Below are 24,574 nucleotides of genomic sequence, written 5' to 3'. Positions count from 1 at the left end.
ACCAACGTAGCTAGAAGGAACTACAAGAAGGTAACGTCTTGCTGTAGTTCCAGGCTGCACATGTTTATATTATTATTATTATTATTGCCTTTCATGCTGTTGCAGCTATTGTATGTGATAACCCACTGACTCCTATACAGTGAGACTTTTTTGTTTCCTCTCTGCCAACTGATGTAAGAGTTTGCTGTTGAACCATAGGCTGAGCAGTCACAACTGTTCAGTTAACATTTTATTTTATACAAAGTGCCAAAACCAGCTACCTATGACAACTACTGAAAAACATAAACACGTCGCTACAACAAGCATATGGTAGATGTACTGTGATCTGTGACTGAACCTGCCCTGCATCGCGCAACCATCACTACCAACTAATGTGATGAAGACTGAGTAGCCTACGCCACCTGCTGGTATACATGTACACTGAGCATGAGAAGCTCGGGGTTAACGAGCTTTAGATTACAAATGAATCTCTGCACAGATCAGATGTAGGAGAAGAGTAGCAAAAGTCGCGTGTAAAAATCAGACAGTTGAACAGCTGAACGACTTGTAACTGCAGATATTTAGGGGGAAAAATCGTAAAAACAACAAACAATTAAAATGTTTGAATGCTGATTGGAGTTTCACGTGTGTACAAACAGTCTGTAGGATTGTGCTGCTCTTGACCTGGAAAAAGATCTGAAGAGAAATCGAAAGTTACGAACATTGAAACGTGTTCAGTGCAGCCGCTGTCTGTGCTTTTAATCCTCTCGTGTTATTATGTAAGCTTTCTGTGCTTCTGCCGCTCCTGGTAAACTCCGCTTTCACTCTATTCCCGTCCACTTGTCAATCAATCAGCACTCGACCAACGCTATCCCTGTCCAGAGACATGCAGGTAGTCTGTTGAAAGACTGAACAGGAGCATTAATGGGGTGGGTGGAAAGCCCACTCTGTCAGAACGAAACACTTTAAGCGTAATTTATTGTCCTCGAGTGCGTTCACATCTCCGTTTGGACAGCGAACTGAGAGATGATGGTGGAGCTGCTCCGACTTTTAGAGCTGGAAGTGACGTGAAACGTTGAGTAACTTGACTCCACGCGAGCTGTACGCATTTGATTGGATCAAACTCGAGGAACTGCAGAAGCAGGAACCTGGAGTTTAAATGAATGGCGAGTCAATGCAATGTCCTCCTTTGGAGTTTTATATTATTTTCTTGCTGTTTTCATTTCTGGAACCTTTGGCAAAGGTGAGAAAAAATGTATTTCTGTATGTATGTGAGTTAGACCCTTTTATAGAATAGACTTTTATTTTTATTTTTATACAGTAGAGGTCACTAAGGTGACCTGAGAATTTAGATTATGTTGTGACAAGTACAACCACCGACAGTGTTAAAGTTTATTTTCTGTGGTTTCTCTGAATATTTAGGAGGGGTTAGTGACGGTCACGGGGCTGTTGGAGCTTGTTCTTTAGGAAAATCATAGCAACACTTCAGCATTCCCAGTATGTTTTTTTCTTTTGTGTGTGTGTGTGTGTGTGGGGGGGGGGGGGGGGGGGGGTGAATTAATCTCACTCTGAATCAATTTTCAATATGTGAATGTCATAGTTTGAAAAAGTAATAAGGTCCTGCAGCTTATTGTTGGTGTCGACCGGCAAAGAAGAAGAAAAAGTAGAAGAACAAGAAGGGCAAAAGGGACAACGTGGCAGTTGTGATATTATGTCAGCTTACGATCTAAGGAAGTGTATCCGGCTTGATGGCTAATGATGCCCTGAGTGACGTTTGTCTGAAAATGTTTGCACAGGTTCATGCCATAATCCACACAATGTATTATTTATCAAACATGGTAATGTGAGAATTGTTAATGCTGAATGGAGTTTTTATAATAGTCATTTTATAATGTTGTTTTAACAAATGTTTTTTAAAGAACTCAAACAGAGAAAGTGCATATGTCCCCCAGTGAGTCATTTATTGGTTTAGCTTTAAAATTTGGAGATTTTCCTAAAATGCAAACTGAAAAAAAAAGTTTGACCTTGACCTGTGATGTATGACCTCTAAGCATTACATACTATTGCATGTACTTTAACTTTCATATGATATATTAGCCAAAATGATAAGTCAAATTTGACCTTGGGCGCTAACAATGAAGCTCAAAACAGCCTGTTTTTTGTTTTTGTTTTTTTTACATTCCTTGGCATAATTATAAGTCTGTCTATGGAGACACTGGGATGAATCTTACATCTAATATATTATGTAACCTTAAAATCTTGCCTTGTGGCTAGAAAGGGTGGATAGTGATCTGCACATGTGTGTGTGCACCTCTATGGTTGTGTTCGGGGTGTTGCAGTAGAACTAAAAAAAACATGTACTAAAAAACCTGAAACAGCTGGAAGCAACTTTGATTCCTGTTGCAATAACACAGTTACCAGATTTGTTTAGGCAGAGTGTCAGTGTGAGGCTGAAGGTACAACTGTGTGTTGCAGGAACTGGGATAGCCAGTAACACTGGACCTCATGTGTCAGCAAGTTGGACTTGAACATTATATTTAAAGTGCCTCACAGCTTGATCTATCTCCTACAGCTCTAACAGCAGTGGTCCAAACACAGCAGACTGTGCTGGCAGCAGTGGGAGAAGATGCTGAATTCAGCTGTCAGCTCTTGGACACTAAAGACGTCCTTCAGGTCACATGGCAGAAAGTCTCACATGATGTGGAGACAAATGTTGCCACGTACAGCAAGTACTATGGTCAGAGAGTGAATGATGGCTTTACAGAGAAATTTAAGTTTAAACATACTGAACTACAAAACTGCTCCATAGTCATCAGGAATGTGATGGAGCAGGATGAAGGCTGCTATCCATGTCTGTTTAACACTTATCCTGAAGGCTCCTTCACAGGTAAACCCTGCCTCCAAGTCTATGGTAAGAACTTTTACCTTAATGTGATTAAATGCACCAGAAGCTGGTTTATTCTTGACAACATGGTCCTTATAACATATTTCCTGATCCTTCACAGAGCTGCATGAACCTGTTGTTGATGTCAGAGAGTCAAACTCTACTGAAGAGTGGGTTGTTTCCTGTTCAGCCACTGGTCGACCTGCTCCCACTGTAACACTCAGTGTCTCACAACAAGACCTCAACTTCTCACAGTACAACACTGTCAGTGTGTCCAACACCAACGCTACATTCACTGTCACCACTACAGCTGTGCTCTCAGGTTCACGTAAACACAGCACACAGGTGGGATGTGCAGCACGAGTGCTCTCTGCTCCTCACAGAGAGGTGATGGTGACGATTCCTGATGATGCTGGTGATGATGATGGTGAGAAACTCTTTCAACATCACCGATTCATAAATTAATGATTACTCTGTGATTCTAATGTTTGTGTTTCTTTTTCCAGGTTTGGATAAGAAGTCAGGATCTAATCAGAGAAATTTAGGTGTGTTAACATTTGTGTTTTTAAAGCCAGTTTTTATGATCAATTTTTTTTGTCATTTGATAGTTGTTCACATTATTGTATCCTTCTATCTCCTGTTTTTCTCAAAGGAATCAGGATTTCAGTCATTCTGTCGTCTGTGGTGTTGGTGCTCTGTGTCGCTGCACTCATCCTTGTCAGGTATAAAAAGTGATCTCAAAGCAGGTCGTCTGCTGATATTACAGCATCTTTACATATTCAACTGTTCTTAAATCTGTTTTCTGTCACACAGAGAGCTCATGGTGAATTATAACTGAAACAAGAAACACTCAGGAGTAAGTCTCTCTTCATCCTGCCAGACTGCACTCGGAAAGTTGCTGGTTTCTTTTTCACTCTTCAGGATATTTTCACATTTCAATTCTTTCCAACTTACCTTTTACTTTTCTACTTTCTTTCTAATTCATCAAACCCGTCTTTGGTTTGTCTAAGCTATTGTTCTTTGTTCAAAAATATTTTTATTCAGCAATATTAACACAGTGATGCTAAAATGTTTTTGTTTTTATTTTTAGAACTGGACCATTTTCAGTCAAATGAAGGGACACTCAGACACTCAGCGGCAGAAGGCAGACACCTCCTGAGGAGTGTCAGTTCATTATGCCAGAGTGTTACTTTTTTTTTGTATCTCAGTGCTTTGTGCTGTTTATTTATTTTTTGTATATCTTTGAAATGGTGCTGTTTATAAAAAGTCATGTTTTGGTGTTTTGTCAGATATTTAAACATTAAGTTACTTGAAATGCGAACTGTGAAAACGAGCATGAGTGGCTAACATGAACCTTTCTCATCAATAACTTTGATTAAATTGATTTTATTGATTAAATTGATTTTATTGATTAAATTGATACTACCAGAGACAACTACAATGAAAACTGCACTGTGCTTTTGTAAATAACAACACTTTTCCACCTGAAATTGCAGAAAATGGCAGCTGAAGGTCTCTGTTTGTTCACTGTGAACATGTTATGCTCAATTTATTACTACGTGTATTGTTAAAAAACCAACACATACATTTGTGTTCAGTTACTCAGACCAGGAATATTTATCACCTTAGTAATGTAAGACCATCCTAGTGCTAGTCAAGTATTGTTTTAATAATGTTTTAATGTTTTTTTTATCTGCAAACATTGCACTGCTCATCAGAAAGTGTAAAGAAACATTTGACGCTTTTGCTTCTTCTCTGTGTCAAACTGGACTTAATGCAAAACACTCCTTATTGTCTCCATGTAGTTTTGCAGGTATACTATCTGTTGATATGAGTTACCTTTCCACACATAAAGACAGCAATTTTCAGGCTTACAGTTTGTCAGTCTAAACACATGCAGACTGCTGTTATTCTCACTGTACTGCTGACTGACACATTTTCAAAGGTAAATAAATTTCACAAAGTCAACCTGCTTGTTTTTGTCTTGGTTTATTTCAGATTTCTACAAAAAATGTTTTCATCAAACAGATGATCAGATGGATGCTTTTGATTGGCGGCACATGCACAGCTGCACGTAAAACTGTTTGTTTTACATATACTGAACACACATGAAAAAAACAATTTTTCGTCCACTACCTGAAGTGAAGGTGGCAGACAAGCCCAGACCAGCTCAGCCAAGAGATGCAGTTGTATTTCATTAAATGTAATCTCTCCAGCGTGTCCTGGGGCCTCCTCCCGATAATTAAAAAAGAAAAAGAAAAGAAATCCCAGTGTTGTGCCAAAAAGTGATTTCCAAATAATAAAAGCATCTTTGATCTGTGAAGTGTTCTGTTAAATAGATCATTTTTTTCCTTTCGTACTTGTGTTGCCGATTGGCGGATATTGGGTTGTTGCTGTGACTTCAAGTATAACTACTCTATAGAATAATAACGGTTCCATATTGCGCCTGTTTAGTTGTAATTTATGCCTAAATGTGACTCACTCACCTGCTATTGCTCAAAATGACCACCTGGTCATAATATGGATTCAAATTTAGAAGAAGAATATGGAATAATCCTTTAAATTCAGCTGTAGTTCAATTTTTGTTGTGGACATTAAGAAGGAATTCTTGATTCGTGAATGTATCCATTCAGATTTGTTGGGAAGGGTTCCTTGGTGAGCCACACCAACCACTGCCTTTGTTTGCACTTTTTTCCACTAGGTGGCACTACAGCCGTAGGATGACCTCCTACAACATCTTTCCTTGCTTTCGCTTCACTAATCAGCTCTGTGTTGCAGTTACCAGCTGCACAGTGCACGGTAAATATGATAAATAATGACAAATGAGACTTATTGTGTGTGTGAAAAAAACCTTGAACCAGTGCACCACATGGAACAAATATTGCAGGACATCATTTGTGTGTTCACACTCAGGACCAACAGCAGACACAATGAGCACTACAGAACACATCACACACAAGTGGAAATAATTCATTCAGCCTTCAGAGTTATTGAATTCAGGTGTTCAATCATTCCATGTCCACATAGTGTATAAAATCAAGCACCCAGGCATTTACACTGTTCTACAGACATTTGTGAAAGAAGCCTGGAGAACTGCAGTGTGGTACTGTGATAGGATTCCACCTGTGCAACAAGTGCAGTCATGAAATACGGTTACGTAAAATCACAGAGCGGACCTTGAGGCTCATAGCGCGCATATGTCACATAACTTTTGCACAGTCACTGAAAACCTCTAAGCTTCATGTGGTCTTCAGACTAACTCAAGAACAGTGCGCAGAGAGTTCACTGAAGACTTCATGACTTTCATGCGCATTTTGTCATCTAAGACTTAAACAAGAAAAGCGCACAGTTTCGGCTTGGACTAATCTCAGTACACTCAGATCGAAACTGATAGTTGGGAGGATGTTCCATGACACACTGAAGAGGAGGGGGAAATATATGTGTTGTAAAAAGCAAATACCTATGAAATCGATGACTCGTTAGCTATTTAAGTGAAATTTGTGATATGTCATGTCACTTTTATTAATGGAGGAGGCCCTATTTAATTTGCTGTTTTGACGCACGCACTCACTCAGTGAGACTGTAGCCTGACTGAGCGGAACACCTACTGATTCAAGAGCCATGTGTTTTGAATTTTGGCGGGCCAATGGCAGAGCGTACAGTCATATTTATATTTTCTTTGATGGCGTTTTTTGTTCCAAAAGTAAGACAAATAATTTGTTTTCTGTATCAGTTTGATTTGGTTGTAAAATGATTCGTTACCTTCAGTTTAAGAAGCGTGTGACGTGGAGTGCTGAGTTTCACTGTAATTTCAGTCCTGTCAATGTTTTAATCGTTCTGTGTCGGACACGGCTTAAGCCCTGCACCAGTAACAGTCCTGCCATTTTCTCCGTGCAGATCTACAGCAGACTGGCAATAGCAGAAATCCTGAGCTCATGCATTCTGAACATGTCCCTCAAGTCATATGGCAGAAAATCTTAACAGAAAAGAAAGATGACTGCCAACAAGTTCTTTGGTCAACAAGCGAATCCAGACTTTACAAAGAAATTGGAGTTTAAAAATTGTGCACTGCAGAACTGCTCAACAGTCACCAAGAAGGTGGCAGAGAGATAAAGTCTGTTAGTTTCACAAAGCTGCCTCCAAGTCTAAAGGTAAGACGTTTTGACCTGGAATCACGGAGAAACAATATTCCTATCTGATAAATGCATCCACACATTCATAATACACCCAACCAAAATGTGGCAGAAGCGAGGCTTTTCACATCGATATACTGGTTCTCAAATTCTCTCAGTTTAGAAGTTAATGTGATATTTTTTCTTAGGAAGCATCAGATGTTTCCTCCTGCTATCTATTTCATGTTTATGATTTTTTTCTCTCTCACCTGCTACAGTAAATCTATTTATGAGAATAAACTGTGCCTGGAGAAGTGTTTGATTGAAACATTGCACAGCTGTAGTACACAGATACTTGGCAGCACATCAGTTTGCTGATTCTAGTTTCTACCACCAACACACGGAGTGCTTGTGATTTCTATGTACGGGATTTCATTTCATGTGTCATTTATATTACCTTTGCAGAAAGAAAACAAAGTAGGCCGTTACCTCTGATATATGAGTGCTCAAGCGTTCATTTACTCTTTCATCGAGTACAGTAGCGGGTTGAGCAGAGGAGACAGGAAAACACTTCGTCTGGTGGAGAGCGAGGATTGCACAATATAAAGAGAATGAGAGGAGGGGAAAACCGGGTTACACGCGCAGTTAACAGCGGTAATTAGGCGATGCGTGTTGACTAGGATTGTACTGAATTAAGATATTGTAATATTCTCCCGCACATATCATTTTTGCTGTTGGCTTATGTGCTCTCGTGAAGAATACTTTAGGCATCACCGTGGAAGCGTCTTGCGCTTGTTTCAATCTTTGGAGGGATGTATGGAGTGAAGATGTCACAGTTTGGAACTGTAAACTACGTTATTGCCGTTTTTACTTGTGGACTCTTTCACAAAGGTGAGTAAAAAGTGTACATTAATATTACACACATAGGTGTGTGGCAGCATGCGAGTTAGACGTTTTTACACAACGACAGATCACGTCCATTAATTTGTTACAAGCACACAACCCATTAAGAGTGGTGGGTGAAGCTGCTGTGACAGGTTTTCTGATTTTGGAGGGAACGCATTAATCTGGTCTTGCTCTTGAACTGCGAGGAGAGAGAGAAAAAGATAAGTTCTAAGATAAGTGGTCAGCTGTGCGCAAATAGGTTTATTACATACATTGACTGTTGTGTCTTAAGAAACATCGCAGTTGTAAGAATTGCACACGTGTGTCTGTGTGTGCGCGTGTGTGTGTGCGCGCGCGCGCGCCTGACATGTGTGCCCTGTGCAGACCACTGAGGTTCAGTTTTGTCTTGTCTGCCGTGTGGTGGTAGTTGCAAGACGAACGTACTTTGGAGATACAGTATATTGGAATGTAAAAAGAGGAATGGACTACTACGTATTTTATACCTTAGAAACTAGAATTTTTATAAGTACCCGGAGCACACCGCCCGCTGAAAAAGACATGCACATTTACGCACCCTGCGCAGAAACATTATTTTCATTAACACAGGGACAGATCGACTCAAGATACATCAGAAAGATCTCTGGCCTCGTTATAACGATGTAGAGTGGGAGACTTTGGCCCACTCAGTGAGACATTAGAAACTGCTCTCGTGTTTGCTGCGCTTCTGACCTGAAGCGCTGAGGTGACGAACCAGACACTGAAAATTAGTTTGAGTACATAACGTTTGGATGAAATGTCAGTGCTCGGAGTTTCACATTATGCTGTTGCTGTTTTAATTCCTGGAGCCTTTGAGTAAGTTGAGAAGAAACTGCACATTAATGATAATATGTAAGTTAGACCTTTTGAAAGAAAATTCTTTAAAGTGAGTGCAGATGAGTATTTAAGAGGGGATTAGGGACTATCAGGGGTAATTAATATTAATTTTCACTTTAAATATGTTAATAACAGGTGTGGTGCTGGCAGAGCACGGCTGTCCTGTTCCGTTTCTATTTTCTCTACTAACAGTGTCCCAATTTATATAGAAAGTTGCAGTGAGTTCCTTTCAATAATGACCTACAAGGAACAGCGCAAATTAGTGGCTCAACAATGAACACACATGATGAAGGAGTGTGAAAGAGCCTAACAAAAAACAAACAAACAAAAACAATATAAGCAAAGGTTTTACTCCTGTTTCTGTCTGGAAAGAGAATTGTAGTTCTCTGAACAATCTGCGTGAAAATCATGGAGAGACTTATGAGACTTCTTGTGATTTTCATTGCAGAGGAGTACGAGATGCTCTGATGCAGTACTTGTTGAACGATAATTAAAATATTCTTGTTTTCCTGGTTAGATGCCTATAAAAGTACTCCTATTTCATGTCACCATGGATTTTGACAAAGCTTTGTTCCTTTCGCGGGTATGTCTTTACACTTGTAGGTTTTGTGCTGATGGCCAAGATTTCGTGTTGAAATTAAATGCTAAAACTTTGAAAAAGCAATTTAAGAATAATCCAGCAGTTTGGTGAATCTCTTTTAATTTGGTCCAATTAGGTCAATAGAATGAACCATTAACAGTATATGTTGATGGTATCACTAAAGTGTGCAGTCTCGTCAACACTGTCATATGCAAGAATACAGTCTTTTTTGTGTGATGACACCTGCTGAAGAAAATAACTGGTTGCTTTTTTCTTAAGAAGGAACCATCATTTCACCAAAACTTCACTGATGAATGTTTGTTTTTTCCTTTTACTCTTTATGCAGAAATGGGAGGGGCTAAAGAAAGCCAGCTTGAAAGCGATAGTGGGTTAATACACTATGAGCTAAAAGCATCGGCGTAACTTTGTGCTGAACATTGGGGGGGTAATTAAATCTGGGTAAATTCCCAGATGATTAAAAATGCAACTATTTTGCTGGTAATAACTGAAATGAGTAAAGAAAATCAACAGCCTATTTTTGCAAGATAATTCATACTTTTATTGGGGGGGGCTATATTGGTTGGATCTGATTATGGGGGGGGGGGGGGGGGGGTCATAACCCCCCTAACCCCCCTGGAAATTACGCCCCTGGCTGAAAGTCAGTTGTGGAATGTAAAAGTGCTTCGGTTTTGTATTTCAGATCATGTTTTATGAGGCTGTGCGTCTCCTAAGTGGATGTAAACACTGGCTGGCTTACATTTGAAATAATTTATTCTTGCTGTGACCTCAGAGCCTAGAATCAGTTCATGCATTAAGTTGACTTGAATCTGTGTAATGTGCTTTTACAGTTGCACTTTAACTACATTTGTCATTCTTCGAGTACATTTTTGACACTTTATCGGTACTAAGTACCTGAGTATTTCCTCTAAAAACAGCATGGTGTTTCATAACAGTGATAGCATGTTGCTGTGTGTTGCTGGATGAGGATGTGGGTAAATGCACCTCACACGGTGAAAGAGATTAATGAATGAAAATACACCAAACACCAAGTACACGCACAACACAAAATTGCAGCACATAAAAACCACCAAAAATAATTTTTTCAGATGCTGTTGACATGACGACTTTATGTTTTGCTGTGAGAAGTAAGCGGAGTTAGTGTTGATGTTTAACTAGCTAGCTACATTCAGCAACACATGCAGGAAACAACGGCGCTACTTTCAAAATATCCTTCTGTATTCAAAGGCCACCGAAGAGATCGTATACATGATGCTTAAACTCACAAAGCTCTCAGAAAAAAAAGCAACGTAAGTTGAGTTTGTGCTTCAGTCTGTCAGAATCAATAACTGATCAGCTCCGTAACCACCCTCTCCTTCCCGTTACTCCCTGGTCGGTGCCCATAAACGGCGCCCATTGATTAACCCACACCCACTCCTTTCTGTTCGACCCATTTCCACGAGTCCCTCTTTGCTGGATGTTGTGCCAGAAAGTGATTTCCGACATTTCTGTATGTTTTTAATGTTAATTAATTTGACTTATTTTGTTTTTTAGACTGTTCAGAAAGTTTGACTTATGTAAAGGAGCCACGTGATTCAGTGATGTCAGTGGAAGTATGGAACAAAAGGTGAAAGTTTTGAATGTGTTTGGCACAGAAGTCTTTATGTGCACCATTCAACCAGTGAAAGTAACTTATGCACAATGGTCTATTCCACTACACACAGAAGAGGGGACAACGAGGAATAAGTGTGTTGTACAATAGCAGACGTTTTGCAAAATATTGAATCTTATGGAATCAGTGATATCACACTGAGCGTAATATGTCATGTTGCTGTTATTAATGAAAGGGACATGGCTGGGCGTACAATCACACTGGTCTCTTCTTTGCTGGCGATTTTTTTCAGAAGGTGAGCGACTGTTTTCTTTACGACCTAAATGCGTGCTGATTTGCTGTAGTCAGTTTGCTGTGTGGTGATCGTATAAAGTAAAGTGTACTTCACTGCAGACAGGACATACAGTGAGATTTGGCATGTGGTTTCTGGGAAAATAAACTTAGTGTATAAGATGGAATTTATAAACAAATCAGCAAATATAGTAACTTAAATGTAAATTGGAAGAAACTGATCTTTAATTGTGAAACAGGCACACACAGAAGTCAAAATAAGACATGCTTATAACACTATAATATTAAATAAGTAAAAATGGCAGACGCAATTAGAATAAGGCATTCCCAAATTGCAGAATTAACATGATTGCACTTTGCATAACACACACTGATACGAAATAATTGTCATCTAAATCAGAACCTTTCTTGCCTTCCTTGGTGCAAAGTCATCAATAATGTCATCATATGAAATCTGGTCAGCAATTGCATGATTGATGCTGATGATGGCAACGCCAGTGAGGCGTTCCTGAGACATAGTGGACCTCAGATATCTCTTCACAAGCTTCAGCTTTGAAAAGCTCCTCTCTCCTGAAGCCACAGTCAGAGGCAGAGTGACTACAATTCTCAGAGCAGTCCAGAAATGTGGTTACATTTGTCATGCAAAACGTTCAGCAGCTCAAGAGAGGTCAGCGATGTTGATGCTAAGTCAGGCAAATTCGTAATCTCTGGCATCCAACTCTAATTGGCCTTGAAAAAGCAAAGTAGCACTGAGGGCCTCACACTGTTCAGTGAGGTCATCATTTGAGAGATTTGGAAAATGTGTTAGTTTTCTAATGTGGTGAATCCCGAATGGATGGAAGACGCTGCAGCATCAACAGCAACATTAAAAAGGTCACCTACAGCTTCTTTAAGGCATCACTCAATGGCTCATCAAATGATTTGTAAGAGAAGTGCTGCTTTGTAGATCTCAGTCTTTTCTGTGGCAGAACAGCCTCTATGTTCATGTCCTCACACATATCCTTGGCTGACATTTGTGCAGAATCAAAGCCTGTTGCCCTGTAGCTGTAGAGACCTCGCTCTGTCTTTTTGAGCAGGTTGACTGCTACATCGCATGCATGTTGGGAGACTGCATGAGTTTGCTCACATGGTGGGTTTGGTTCAGGATGTCATACCACACCCTTGTACAAATGCTGAATCTGTATAATCCCACCTCCTCAGACAAAGACTGGGCTTTGGTGTGGTTTCTCAACTCAATCAAAACCTCTTTCACTATTTTCTCTTGTAATGACACAATCCGAATCACAACCGACAGATGTTCAGTGTGGCTATCTGTAGTGCAATCTAGAGTTATGGAGAAAAAAATTTCCAAGCTTGACATCATCAACCATTGTTGAAGTGATCCTGCTAGTTTGTTTTGTACATGGTAACATGGTAGCTGCTGTGACTGCAAGAGCCTTTCTGGACAAGGTTAATGCACTCCTGCATTATGAGTCAGTACTGCTCTCTATCTTATTTTCTCAGCCTGCAGAAGTGCCGTCTCTTGTTTGCTAATTGTTTCACCTTTTTAATCCTCACTACCATTTTTTCCATGCTTTCATGGAGTTGTGGTGTTCATGACTATTGTAATACATTACTTTGTAATTACAGTAAGTTCCTAAATAATGCAACTTAATAGTGTGAGGATTTTTGTTGTTTTGCAAAGTCAGCTAGACTACAACATTATACTGTCATCCGGTTTTAGCGTAGCACAGTATGCAAACAGCCAACCAACAGCTATTATAATTCGTCACACATTCTCCATGATGACACATCGCTCGCTTCTCCTCCTCTTCTCCCTTTTCTAAACTGAGCAGCTAATGGCTTTGACCTTTTCTTGTCCATCTTCCATCGGTGTTCATTTTGCACTCCGTAACAACACCCCTCCCAATCGGAGAATCGTCATAACGTAAACTAATAGACCTGCACCTTAGTGCGCACATTTGGTTTGTATCGTTTTTCCCCTGCGATTGGCACAAACCAGGAAGAATTAATTGTGACATAATGGGCTTGGATTGACGATATTATGAATGAAATTAGCTTTATCAGGAAGCACCCCGCCCCCTCCTGTTTTGAAGGTAAGGGGCCCATTTGAAATCATTTATTCTTGAACAGGCTGTCTGTTGAATTCTCTCGCAGTCATAATCGTCATGTCTTTGGTGGCCATCTTTTCTAAAGGTGAGGGAGATACTGTGTTTTCTTTATGACACTTAATGCGTGGCGATTTATTGCTCTGTGGTGAGCTTCTGTAGTGAAGTGGATTTCACTGCAGAAAGTAGATTTGACGGGTGGTTCCTGTCAAGCGGAGCAGCAGAAGGAGGTAATAAACTTAAAGGAGGTGAAATTTCTTAAGAGCTGCTGACAATTCAACGGTCTCTTTGTTTCTCTCTTATCCACATGATGGTTTATTTACTCATTTAAGAGTATTTACTAATTTAAGAAGGAAGAGTGTGGGCTAGAGGAAAGTACTCAAAGGAAGAGGTTAGCAAAGAAAAAGTGTGATCTCATAAGAAAAATGTAAAGTGTTGCATTGAATGGAATCTGGTCAAACGAAATGTACTTGACTGGTACACATTCAGTTAATACGAAAAACATTTTCTTTGATACTTTCGTTTATTTAGCATCAGAACTACTTGGGCAGCATGTGAGTGTGAGAATGAAGGTATAAGTGTGTGTTACATGTGTTACATTCGGTGTGAGTAAGGGTTGGACTTGAACTGAATATTTAAAGTGCCTTGATCTTTAACTCCTACAGCTCTAACAGCAGTGATCCAAACACAGCAGACTGTGCTGGCAGCAGTGGGAGAAGATGCTGAATTCAGCTGTCAGCTCTTGGAGACTAAAGACGTCCTCCAGGTCACATGGCAGAAAAGCTTACATGACGTGGAGACAAATGTTGCCACGTACAACAAGTACTTTGGCCAAAAAGTGAATACTGACTTTACAGATAAAGTTGAGTTTAAATACACTGGACTACAGAACTGCTCCATAGTCATCAGGAATGTGACGGAGCAGGATGAAGGCTGCTATAGGTGTTTGTTTAACACTTATCCTGAAGGCTCCTTCATTGGTAGAACCTGCCTCCAAGTTTACGGTAAGAACTTTTACCATCTTGACATAAATGTGTTTGCAGCTGGTGTGTTTGTAAGAACATGTTGATGATATCTCCTGATCCTTCACAGAGCTGCATGAACCTGTTGTTGATGTCAGAGAGTCAAACTCTACTGAAGAGTGGGTTGTTTCCTGTTCAGCCACTGGTCGACCTGCTCCCACTGTAACACTCAGTGTCTCACAACAAGACCTCAGCTTCTCACAGTACAACACTGTCAGTGTGTCCAACACCAACGCTACATTCACTGTCACCACCACAGCTGTGCTCTCAGGTTCACGTAAACACAGCACACAGGTGGGATGTGCAGCACGAGTGCTCTCTGCTCCTCACAGAGAGGTGATGGTGACGATTCCTGATGATGATGATGATGGTGAGAAACTTTTTTGAAGTCACTGATTTATAAAATGATGACTACTGTTATTGTAATGCTTATGTTTCTTCTACCAGAGCTAGATGAGAAATCAGGATCTAATCCCAGGAATTTAGGTGTGTTAACATTTGTATGTTTTAAAGTAAGTTTTATCATTGAGTCTATTGACTTTTGATAGTTGTTTAAATTATTATACTCTTCTTTGTGCTGTTTGCCTCGAAGGAACCAGGATTTCAGCCATTCGGTCGTCTGTGGTGTTGTTGGTGCTCTGTGCTGCTGCGCTCATCTTTTTCTGGTATAGAAAGAAATCTACTCGTCTTAAACGATGTTGTTGTTTGTTTGTTTTTGTTTCAGCTGATAAATGTTTGCGCAGATTTAACTGTTAAATCTGTTGTCTGTCACAGAGAGAGCTCATCTTCTGACTAATCAAACTCTGATGAACTTGTATTTGTTTTTTCCAAGCCATCCCTCTTTCCAGAATACTCTGATTTTGCAACCTTAAGAGTGACATGCAATATTTTTCTTTTTCTGGTGTTTGTAGATCTGGATCATCTTAATAGAGGTTTCAGCGATTACACCACGATCCACGACTTTCACCTTTACCAGCAAGAAATGTTTTGACAAATTGTTTCTACTGGTCCATCTTCTGTTTTTGTTTTTGGTCTTTTTTTAACAAAATTTGAAAAGATAAAAGAAAAACACTCACACACAAAGCATTCCTTTTTACTCATGTTGCAGTTTCTACTTCAGTAGTTTCTGCTTTTATTTATCTATTTTTATATTTATTCAATATTGTGTTTTTGGCAGATTTTTTAACATTAAGCTACTTGAAACAAAAAGTGTAAGAATGAGCAGGAGTGACTAACCTGAAATTGTTCTCATCAATAATTTTAGCTGATCGATTAAATTGCTTTTATTGCAGTAATTCCTCCTAATACAAGCAACCATGAAAACCTGAAGTTGCAAAAAACGGCCACTGGGGGTCTCGGCTTATTCATGGGGAGCATGTTGAGACATTTACTGGTCAATAAAACAATAGGTTTTTTCTTTTTTAAATCAACATATACATTGTTCAAACTTTAAATTACTCAGTGTTGGGATATTTGTCAACCTACTAAAACGATATCAACGATTTTTGTCAAGTATTGTGGGTATAACGGTTTATTCTCATGGTAAATGTGCAATCAACACTGTGCTCTTTATCGAAGATGTGTGTAGTAAATGTTTTTCACCTAAAACTCTATAAAACTTTTGAGATTTTGTAAGTTCTCTGTGTCATACTGAACTTCCTGAGGAAGCACACAAGCACACATTGTGTCAAAATGCACACAACATGTGTTGTCCCTGACCTGATGCAGCACGTGTTAAAGTTCAACACACTATGTGTTGAGAGTGAAGGGGGCCTAACCAAAGCAGGCCGTGCCGTAATGCTGGGTTAAAACCACTGCATTTGAGTGGATTATATTTCTTGCCGAGTGAGCCCACTAGATGGCACTACAGCGTCAGTGCGCAGGACATTTCCTCGTTTTCACTTATCACGAAAACTTGCTCACCGTGCTTGAGGAAAGCATGCGACACTGCTCTGTGTTGTAGTGGAGAAAGTATGTTTTACTTTCATTTTAAGGATTAAAGCATGTTTTGAAACACAAAAATCTTAATGCTGTGGCTCAGTTAACTTTGTACCGCTGCACATGTAACTCAGTATATAGGCCGACATAGCAGATGTCATTTTTTCAGACTGAATGTAAATACAAAATTTCCATGTCTTGTGATTTTTCGTTTTTATGGGCCGTTGGTTTTTTTTTTTTTTTGGTTTTTTTTTTGTTTGTTTTTTTGTAACAATGAATGAAATGAATGAAAGGTGGTGGATTGGCCAGATGCTGGCCCATGTGATGTGGGGGGCTAGAGGGGCTTGAGCACCCGCCCCTTTCCTGATGGGTGCCCAAGGTGCCCTTTTGTTGAGGCAACTTTTTAAAAAAAAAAACATTTTTTTTTTTTAATGTGTGTGTGCGTGCGGAGTCCTGTCTGTGCCCCTCAACAATAATATTTAACTATTAATCACAGTTTTGCTAAATAAAAGGATCTGGCTTGCATCAGTCACATGATCACATTTAACCAATGATCGCCCTTGACGGCAGAACGCGCTGGTTACGAGCCGGGAACGAGCTCACAAAGAGCACGCGCATTTGTTGCGGTCCGGAGCTGTAGGAGAAACACAAGTTAACTCAGAGACACAGACTGATGCGACAAACCCAGTAAGTAGCTGTACAGCGTACACTGTAGTGTGTAGCACACAGGAGTATTAGCTTATTACGTACACGTTGGTAAGCTGTCTTGTTGCAGCTGACGAACTGAAACAAACGAGCGTGCTGTGTGTGCAACAGCGTGACAAACATTACCTGTCCTTTTATTAACTGCACAAGTAGTCATAGCTGCTGGCTACCTGTGTAAGGCTGTCATGGGTCTGTAGCTCTGTCACCGTTTTAGGGAACATATTTAGTTTTAAAGTAAGTTACAGAGCATTTCCTGCCCTTCTGGGGGGATTATATTTCACTAAAAACGATCTAATATGCATGTCCACATAATTATTATTATAATCATAATATATTAAAAACACACGCTGTATTTTAAAAAAACATACATTAAGATGCAGATTATATTAGATTTATGTTTTAAATAAGACAAAAATTTGGATTTTACAGCAGTAAAATGATTGTATCTCTACAGTTTAAAAGTGTAATAAGCTTTGCCCTGCACAGAGTGGATAGTGAAACAAATGGAATCATCATAAATACATTATTTCATATTTATTACTTCCCCCTCCTCATTGCTTTATTATTGTAGCTCTAGTAATAAATAATAATGTAAGGATTCTGGATCAGCACAGTGATGCCCATAGTATATACAGTATTCTGAAGAAGGTCTAAAATGTCACTGTGTGTGTGTGCATGTGTGTGTTTTATTTAGATGGATTTTTAAAAAAAAATATTACTCATGATATAACATTGTGCAGACATGGCTGGTAAGGACATGAGGAGGAAACAGTAGGAGCTGTATGAGGCTACTAAAGGCAGGGCTATAACATTTTTCTGTCATCATTTTATTATAGATTAAGTGCAAGAGTTGTTAGGTGTGGATAATTAGATTATAGTTTATTGCAATAGCAAGTTGTGCCTTGTTCTCAGATAGACAGCAAGTGGAGAGTGATATATGAAATGATGGAAGGAAGAAGAGAAGCAAAGAGTGATTCACAGGCAGAGCCTAAATTATTTCTCACAGATTTTTGTTGCCTTATGGTTCCAAGCGCTGTCACCAATCTTTGCATTTTGTTATTATCTCATGACACTTGTTTAATCAGCTACCATCTCTCCTGTGGACTTTTTAATGCCTACAGTCTCAGATCAACACAGCCCTGCCCTCCTATCAGCAGCAGGAGCAGCAGAAACACCTCAACAGCAACATTGTACCCATCAGGTAAAACATAGGCTACGTTTGCTTTGCCTTGTTGCCCATATTAGATTCTTGATGAATGTGTGTTGTTGTTATTCAGCCTGGTTCAATGTGCCCCTTTTTAACTTTGAGCACCCGCCCCTTTAAACGTCTCTGCACGGCCCTGGATCTACATGTAAATCATTTGCAGCTGTTCAGTGATCATGGGGAGTGGCACATGCGGCAGTTTGCTGTAGTAGCTGAGCCCAGTGCCAGACAAAGTGTCAGCCTGAATAAAGTTTATATGAAATGTCCTTTTTTGGAGTTTCACCTTATCTTGTTGCTGTTTTTATTTTTGGAGCCTTTGAAAAAGGTGAGAAGAGACTGCATGCTAATGATTATACTATATGAGTTTTTTGTGAGACTTTTGAGACTTCAGTGAAAATGAATTAATTTTGTTCCCTCATAAGGTGATGGCACATTTCTGTTGTAGTGGTGGTAGGTCGCTATGGTGAAGTAACCTCTTAGAAAATGTTGTGATACAGGTGGAACCACAGGCAGCATAAAAGAGTGTTTTCTGTGTGTGTAGCTGAGTATTTAGGCGTTACTATCATTGGGGCAGTAGCGTTTTTAGATACGGGCGACACGGGCGGTTGCCCGGGGCGGCATCGTGGTGGGGGGCGGCATAACAGGCATCGGCAAAAAAAAAAAATTGCTCGTACACATGCTGCCCCGACATCATGCCAGCGCATAGGGATGATACAGGCACCGTCGGTTTTCTATCGCCCATTTGCTGGGAGTAAGGGCGCCCTCCGTTTGTGAGGTGCGCCTGCTGCTTGCGGCACAGGGAGGAGAGGACGGGCCGGCGGGGGGGATTCTCTGTCTGTCAAAATAAAAACAAACCAACAAACACGAAAACACCAGACATTATGATACAGACTTTCTATTCTATACGCGCGAGAGCCCTCGGTGCGCCTGCTCGCTGCTGAAGTCAAAGTAAACTTTATTGTCATCTCCGCTACTTACAGTCGAGCATATATAGAGACGAGACGACGAGGCTCCAGTTACAGCAGTGCAAGTAAACGAACAGTAAATATAAGAAGAGTAAAAAAATAAATATACACTTTTTAGGACTCGGGGTAAAGGGATCAATAACAATTTAAAATGTATATTTTATATTTTGTTGATTTAAAGTCTCACACACAACCCGTTTTTAAAGTTTAAAGAGAGAAAAGAAGAGGAGGAGTGTAGCGACTTCCACAGTCGCTAGAGGCCGGGGATTGAGCCTGCCTATTTGCCTGACGCGCTGTCAACTTTACGCAATGAGAGGTGGAATTGCTCGCTTGTTTATTGAAGTGCTTGAAATTTTTACAGAGAAATGTGATCGGCTCGCGATTCAAACTCTTAAAACATCACAGACTCTCATGCAACAAGGGGAAACTCGTTGTGCTGCGGTCAACAAAGGCAGGTCATGTATCCTAAAACATTAAGAATCAGAATACTTTATTACTTACTTAATATGTTTTGTGTGTGTGTGTGTGTGGGGGGGGGCGCCAGAGGGAGTGTTCGCCCAGGGCGCCAAACGGGCTAGGACTGCCACGAGATGCAGAGAGGAATTTCCCCACGGGGATAAATATAGTATACTATATATTATTATTATTATTATTATTATTAATAATAATAATAATAATAATAATAATAATAATAATAATAAACTTGGTTTAGTCTCTGCACTTACGATTCCAGGGCTCTGGCTTTAGCTACTTTGTAATCACCTTTTACTCAGGAAACATCAATTGGTGGGAATTCAAAGAGTATAAAAATCTAGCAGGATCATCATTAAGGACAAAACAACAGTCTTCATCACTCAAGAATTCCTGTTTCTCCATCCTGCAATGATTTAAAGAGGGGTTTATAGACGTGCACAGCTTGGACCACTGGCCCTCCACCCATGGCAGTAAAATCATCAATGCCTTCAGACTCAGCCCCAACAGCTGCCCCAGTGGTCAGACAATTTTTTTTTCCATATATAGAACAAATTCCAGACTAAGAAGACACATTTTAACATTTGATTCTACAAACTCTTTAACTTTAACAACATATTTAACATTCATGGAAATGATTTAACTGGTGACGGGTGAACACAAACCGGTTTTTGTTTCTCCTGCATTCTCCGGCATAATTCAGTGAAAGCGTGTTTATGCAGACAGAGTTATGAATCTTATGACTCTCATATGTCCTGTGAGTTAATACTTGCCTTTTGTCAAACACAAAAAGGCAGTTGTTGCAAACAGGATACTGATCTCTACACAAGTGTGTGCAAATATCCTTGTATTTGTGGTGTTGTAGCGGAAAAATTGATTTTAAATATGCTTACGCATATACTTTTACAGCATGCCTTCATAGTGGAAAAGACAGACTGATAGGGGTGTGCCTGCTGATATTTAAAAATAGAAAAGGCATCTGATGGAGGTCTCAACGAAGGGCGAGTCAGTAACATCAGTTACAAAGGAATGTCGACTCTGCCATGTAACACTGAGCTGATACTGCACACCATTGCAAAAGCTGACAGAAGAGTAACAGGAAAAAAGTAACAAAGTTAAAAGAATATTGTGAGGGACCAAGCAGCAAAGAGGACACAGGAAAAATGTCTTCAAAATGTTTTTTTTTTATTTTAACACTCAAAAAAATTGCAAAAGGACAGAATTCAAAGACATAATTAGCAAGCCCCCTAGCAGGTCACTTAAATATAGTGGAGGGGGACTATTCTGTACTAAATAAGCACAGAATAGCGCACATAAACCTAAGCACCCCTGTTTCTGATAGCACATGGTTGGTATTTTGACATTTTGTTTTTAAAGTCCTCAGCCATACCCCAAATCAGGTAACTCAAAGAAAGAGAAACATAATTAATGTAACAGAAAACATTATGATCAGTCAGAGAAATACAGATCGAGACTCTTCTTGTATTCCAATAAACCCCTTTTTTGAAGTATGTTCTCTGGTGTGGACTCCCTTTTTGTTTCTTTTGTCTAATGTTTGCCATTCTCCCCAGCATGTGTTACAACCCACCCAGATATTGGGGCAGATTGTAAAAAAGAAATGCAATGTATTTAACGTTAATACACAAGGTCTGTGGCATTCTTGCAGGGCTTTGAATAGATGTCATTTATAGGAAACAAAAGTGGGTATTTTGTGTAAAAGCTTGAGCGCTCTAGCCCCAAATTTAATTGAGTTACCTGTGCTAAAGCAAAAGGGGTTGCAGCCATACCTGATCTCCCCTACGGCAGAGACATATCACTCTAATTTTGGCTTCTCTTCATTGGTTGCCAGTAAATTTTAGGTTTCATTTTAAAATCTTGATTTTAACCTTTAGGGCGCTACATGGTCAAGCTCCCAAGTATATAGCTGACCTGCTGAAAGTTCATTCCTCTTCCCGAGCTCTAAGGTCATCATGTGAGAGGCTGCTGGTGGCCTCACACGACTTAAAACTCAGGGTGATTCGGTCTTTCAGACAGTGGCAGGTCGTGGAATTCTCTTCCACTGTTTTTATGCTGTAAAGACGCCATTAACTGTTTTAAAAAGCATCTGAAGACATTTTTAGATAGACCAGCTTTTAATTAATTAGTTTTTTTCTTTTTTTTTACATCAATATGTTGTATATTCATTTCTTATTTTATTGTGAAGTGCTTTGAGATTTTTTATTTTTTGTTAAAAGTGCTTTAAAAATCCTTTTTACTTATTTACAGTAGTGTGAGAGTGGAGGTAAAACTGGGTGTTAAATACAGGAATAATGAGAGCTAATGTAATTGTTGCATTAGAACATTCAAAGTGCCTTACATCTTGATCTGTATCTCCTACAGCTCTAACAGCAGTGGTCCAAACACAGCAGACTGTGCTGGCAGCAGTGGGAGAAGATGCTGAATTCAGCTGTCAGCTCTTGGAGACTAAAGACATCCTTCAGGTCACATGGCAGAAAATCTCTCCTGATGTGGAGACAAATGTCGCCACCTACAGCAAGTACTATGGTCAGAGAGTGAATGATGGCTTTACAGATAAAGTTGAGTTTAAATACACTGGACTACACAACTGCTCCATAGTCATCAGGAATGTGACAGAGCAGGATGAAGGCTGCTATCACTGTCTGTTTAACACTTATCCTGAAGGCTCATTCATTGGTAGAACCTGCCTCCAAGTCTATGGTAAGAACTTTTACCTTCTTTAACCAACCACAGAAGACTCAAACTAATATAGTGGATATGAAAATGTAAGAAGCTGGTGAAGTTAAAGAGATATTCCTTACATTTCCTGATCCTTCACAGAGCTGCATGAACCTGCTGTTGATGTCAGAGAGTCAAACTCTACTGAAGAGTGGGTTGTTTCCTGTTCAGCCACTGGTCGACCTGCTCCCACTGTAACACTCAGTGTCTCACAACAAGACCTCAGCTTCTCACAGTACAACACTGTCAGTGTGTCCAACACCAACGCTACATTCACTGTCACCACTACAGCTGTGCTCTCAGGTTCACGTAACAACAGCACACAGGTGGGATGTGCAGCACGAGTGCTCTCTGCTCCTCACAGAGAGGTGATGGTGACGATTCCTGATGATGATGATAACGGTGAGAAACTGAACTCAGTGATTTATAAATTGATGACTACTTTGTGATTGTAACTTTTATGTTTCTTCTACCGGAGCTAGATGAGAAATCAGGATCTGATCCCAGGAATTTAGGTGCGTTAAAATTTCAGTGTTTTAAATGTACTTTTTGTCCTGTTGAGTCTATTGTCTTCTGATAGCTGCATAAATTATTATATTCTCCTTTCTCCTGTTTGTATCAAAGGAATCAGAATTTCAGCCATTCTGTTGTCTGTGATGTTGTTGGTGGCCTGTGTTACTGCACTCATTTTTGTCTGGTATAGAAAGAAATCTCAGAGCAGGTACTCGTCTTAAACAGTGTTGTTGATTGTTTTTTTTTCCAGTTAATAAATATTTGTGCAGATTTAACTGTTCTTGAATATTTCAGTCAGTCACACAGGCAGGTTGAGATGAATGTTATACCTACCTGAATCTACGATGAGAAATAAAGGGGTAAGTCACTCTTGATCCGTCATTCTGGACCCACGAAGTTACAACCCGAGTTGTGAAAAAGTTGGGTTACTGTTAAATATAAATGAAAACATATTTCAATAATTAGAAAAGCTCATGAACCTATCATTTAATAACAACAGAATATAGTAAGCATATCAAATGTAATGAAGTAATAAAATGTGACATTTTATTATTGTGTGAAAATAATAGAAATAATTTCATGACAATATTTAGCTTATTTTTGATTCGGTTTGTCTGAATGCATCTAAAAAAATGTTGCCACAGGACACCATAAGTTCAAAATGTAAGAAATAGCTGGAGGAACATTTTACAACTGATTAAAGGTTGACTTTTAAGATTGTGAACTCATAATTATAATGTAGTGAAACATGCAATGGAAAGTAAAAATTAAAAATATGTTGTGACATTTGAAGTTCTCTGACTTACCTCCAGAGCTGCTTTTTATTCTTTTACAATCTAATGTAAACTGCATGTCAACCAAACTGATGCGTCTTTCCACTAAGCTATTACTTTGTTTAGAATTTTTAGATTCTGTATTATTGACAGAGCAGTGATATAATGCTTGTTTCTTTGATTTTGTTTTTTAATTTAAAGGACTCAAACATCTTCAGGTAAACACCGTGACAAGTGGGTACCTGCTGACACCAAATGATGATCTGGGTCATCATGTGGTGGTGATGAACAGCAACAAAACTACATAATGAAAAATCTTTACTTTTTTTGTTTACTTATTTTTTTCAAGAAGAGTGTGTTACCTAAAACAACGGTGCTAAAATTTGACAAATAACTGCATTAAAGTTGTACTAAAGAAAATGTCAAATGTTACATTTACATTGACAGTTAAAATTGTTACAATTCAATTTTTTTATAATCCTCTGCGCTATATACGGTATTTATAGCACATGTATTTTTATTTTATTTTATTTTTCAACAGTTTTAAATGTTGTTATTCCTTTTTACATTTAGAAACATGTAACCATGTTCTTCCTTAGCAGAATAGCACAAAAGTTCAATAAGCACTGAAATGTGTTGCACTGAAACATTTGCAAACCATTAAATAATATTATTGTCCTGTACATTTCCATTTTCATGTACTTGATGCTATCTAATTTTTACACTGTTTTTTAAATATTTGAAAAAAAAAATTGAAAATCCAAGAAAATAAAAATTTGGGGTCAAACTTGACCCCATGGTTTCCCTAGTAAACCAATGGGGTCGGCTCTGACCCCATGGGTTAAATTTAACTCACTTTAATTAATTGAAAGTCAGCAGGAGTGGCTAACATGAAACATTGTCAGTAACTTATGGCCTGGTAAATG

At 39.2% G+C, this 24,574-nt stretch overlaps 3 protein-coding genes and 1 long non-coding RNA gene across 6 annotated transcripts; all 4 read left to right on the top strand.

Moving 5' to 3' along the window:
• Positions 1-1,079: 1,079 nt before the first annotated feature.
• On the top strand, positions 1,080-5,154 carry LOC146681963 (OX-2 membrane glycoprotein-like). 3 transcript variants are annotated; one of them, XM_085449295.1, is made up of 7 exons: positions 1,080-1,222; positions 2,552-2,890; positions 2,985-3,278; positions 3,370-3,408; positions 3,516-3,585; positions 3,677-3,719; positions 4,862-5,154. In XM_085449295.1, exons 1-6 carry the CDS (start codon positions 1,159-1,161, stop codon positions 3,699-3,701), a joined length of 831 nt encoding a protein of 276 aa, XP_085305421.1. In that variant the 5' UTR covers positions 1,080-1,158; the 3' UTR covers positions 3,702-3,719; positions 4,862-5,154. The 3 variants fall into 3 exon arrangements, with proteins under 3 accessions (XP_085305421.1, XP_085305420.1, XP_085305419.1); XM_085449294.1 differs by lacking the exon at positions 4,862-5,154 and adding an exon at positions 3,954-4,831 and having other exon boundaries at positions 1,081-1,222; XM_085449293.1 differs by lacking the exon at positions 4,862-5,154 and having other exon boundaries at positions 1,081-1,222; positions 3,677-4,831.
• Positions 5,155-7,787: 2,633 nt separating this feature from the next.
• On the top strand, positions 7,788-14,730 carry LOC146681962 (OX-2 membrane glycoprotein-like). The gene is made up of 4 exons (XM_085448803.1): positions 7,788-7,866; positions 13,347-13,409; positions 13,987-14,325; positions 14,414-14,730. Exons 1-4 carry the CDS (start codon positions 7,788-7,790, stop codon positions 14,728-14,730), a joined length of 798 nt encoding a protein of 265 aa, XP_085304929.1.
• Positions 14,731-14,789: 59 nt separating this feature from the next.
• LOC146681961 (uncharacterized) lies at positions 14,790-15,446 on the top strand. The gene is made up of 3 exons (XR_014917926.1): positions 14,790-14,829; positions 14,936-15,008; positions 15,255-15,446. It is a non-coding gene; the product is annotated as an uncharacterized LOC146681961 (long non-coding RNA).
• A 2,960-nt stretch (positions 15,447-18,406) lies between these two features.
• LOC146681960 (OX-2 membrane glycoprotein-like) lies at positions 18,407-24,149 on the top strand. Its single transcript, XM_085448076.1, has 7 exons — positions 18,407-18,515; positions 22,006-22,344; positions 22,465-22,764; positions 22,845-22,877; positions 22,987-23,083; positions 23,170-23,234; positions 23,850-24,149. The coding sequence occupies exons 1-6, from the start codon at positions 18,452-18,454 to the stop codon at positions 23,210-23,212; spliced, it is 876 nt and encodes a 291-aa protein (XP_085304202.1). The 5' UTR covers positions 18,407-18,451; the 3' UTR covers positions 23,213-23,234; positions 23,850-24,149.
• Positions 24,150-24,574: the final 425 nt, after the last annotated feature.

The sequence above is a fragment of the Copadichromis virginalis genome, linkage group LG23 (genome assembly GCF_057382275.1).
Source record: "Copadichromis virginalis isolate Kocher_CV1m ecotype Utaka linkage group LG23, C_Virginalis_male_GT1.1, whole genome shotgun sequence".
In the NCBI taxonomy this organism is placed as follows: domain Eukaryota; kingdom Metazoa; phylum Chordata; class Actinopteri; order Cichliformes; family Cichlidae; genus Copadichromis; species Copadichromis virginalis.
Note: the sequence above shows the minus strand (reverse complement) of the source record. Positions and strands in the feature narration are given on the sequence as shown.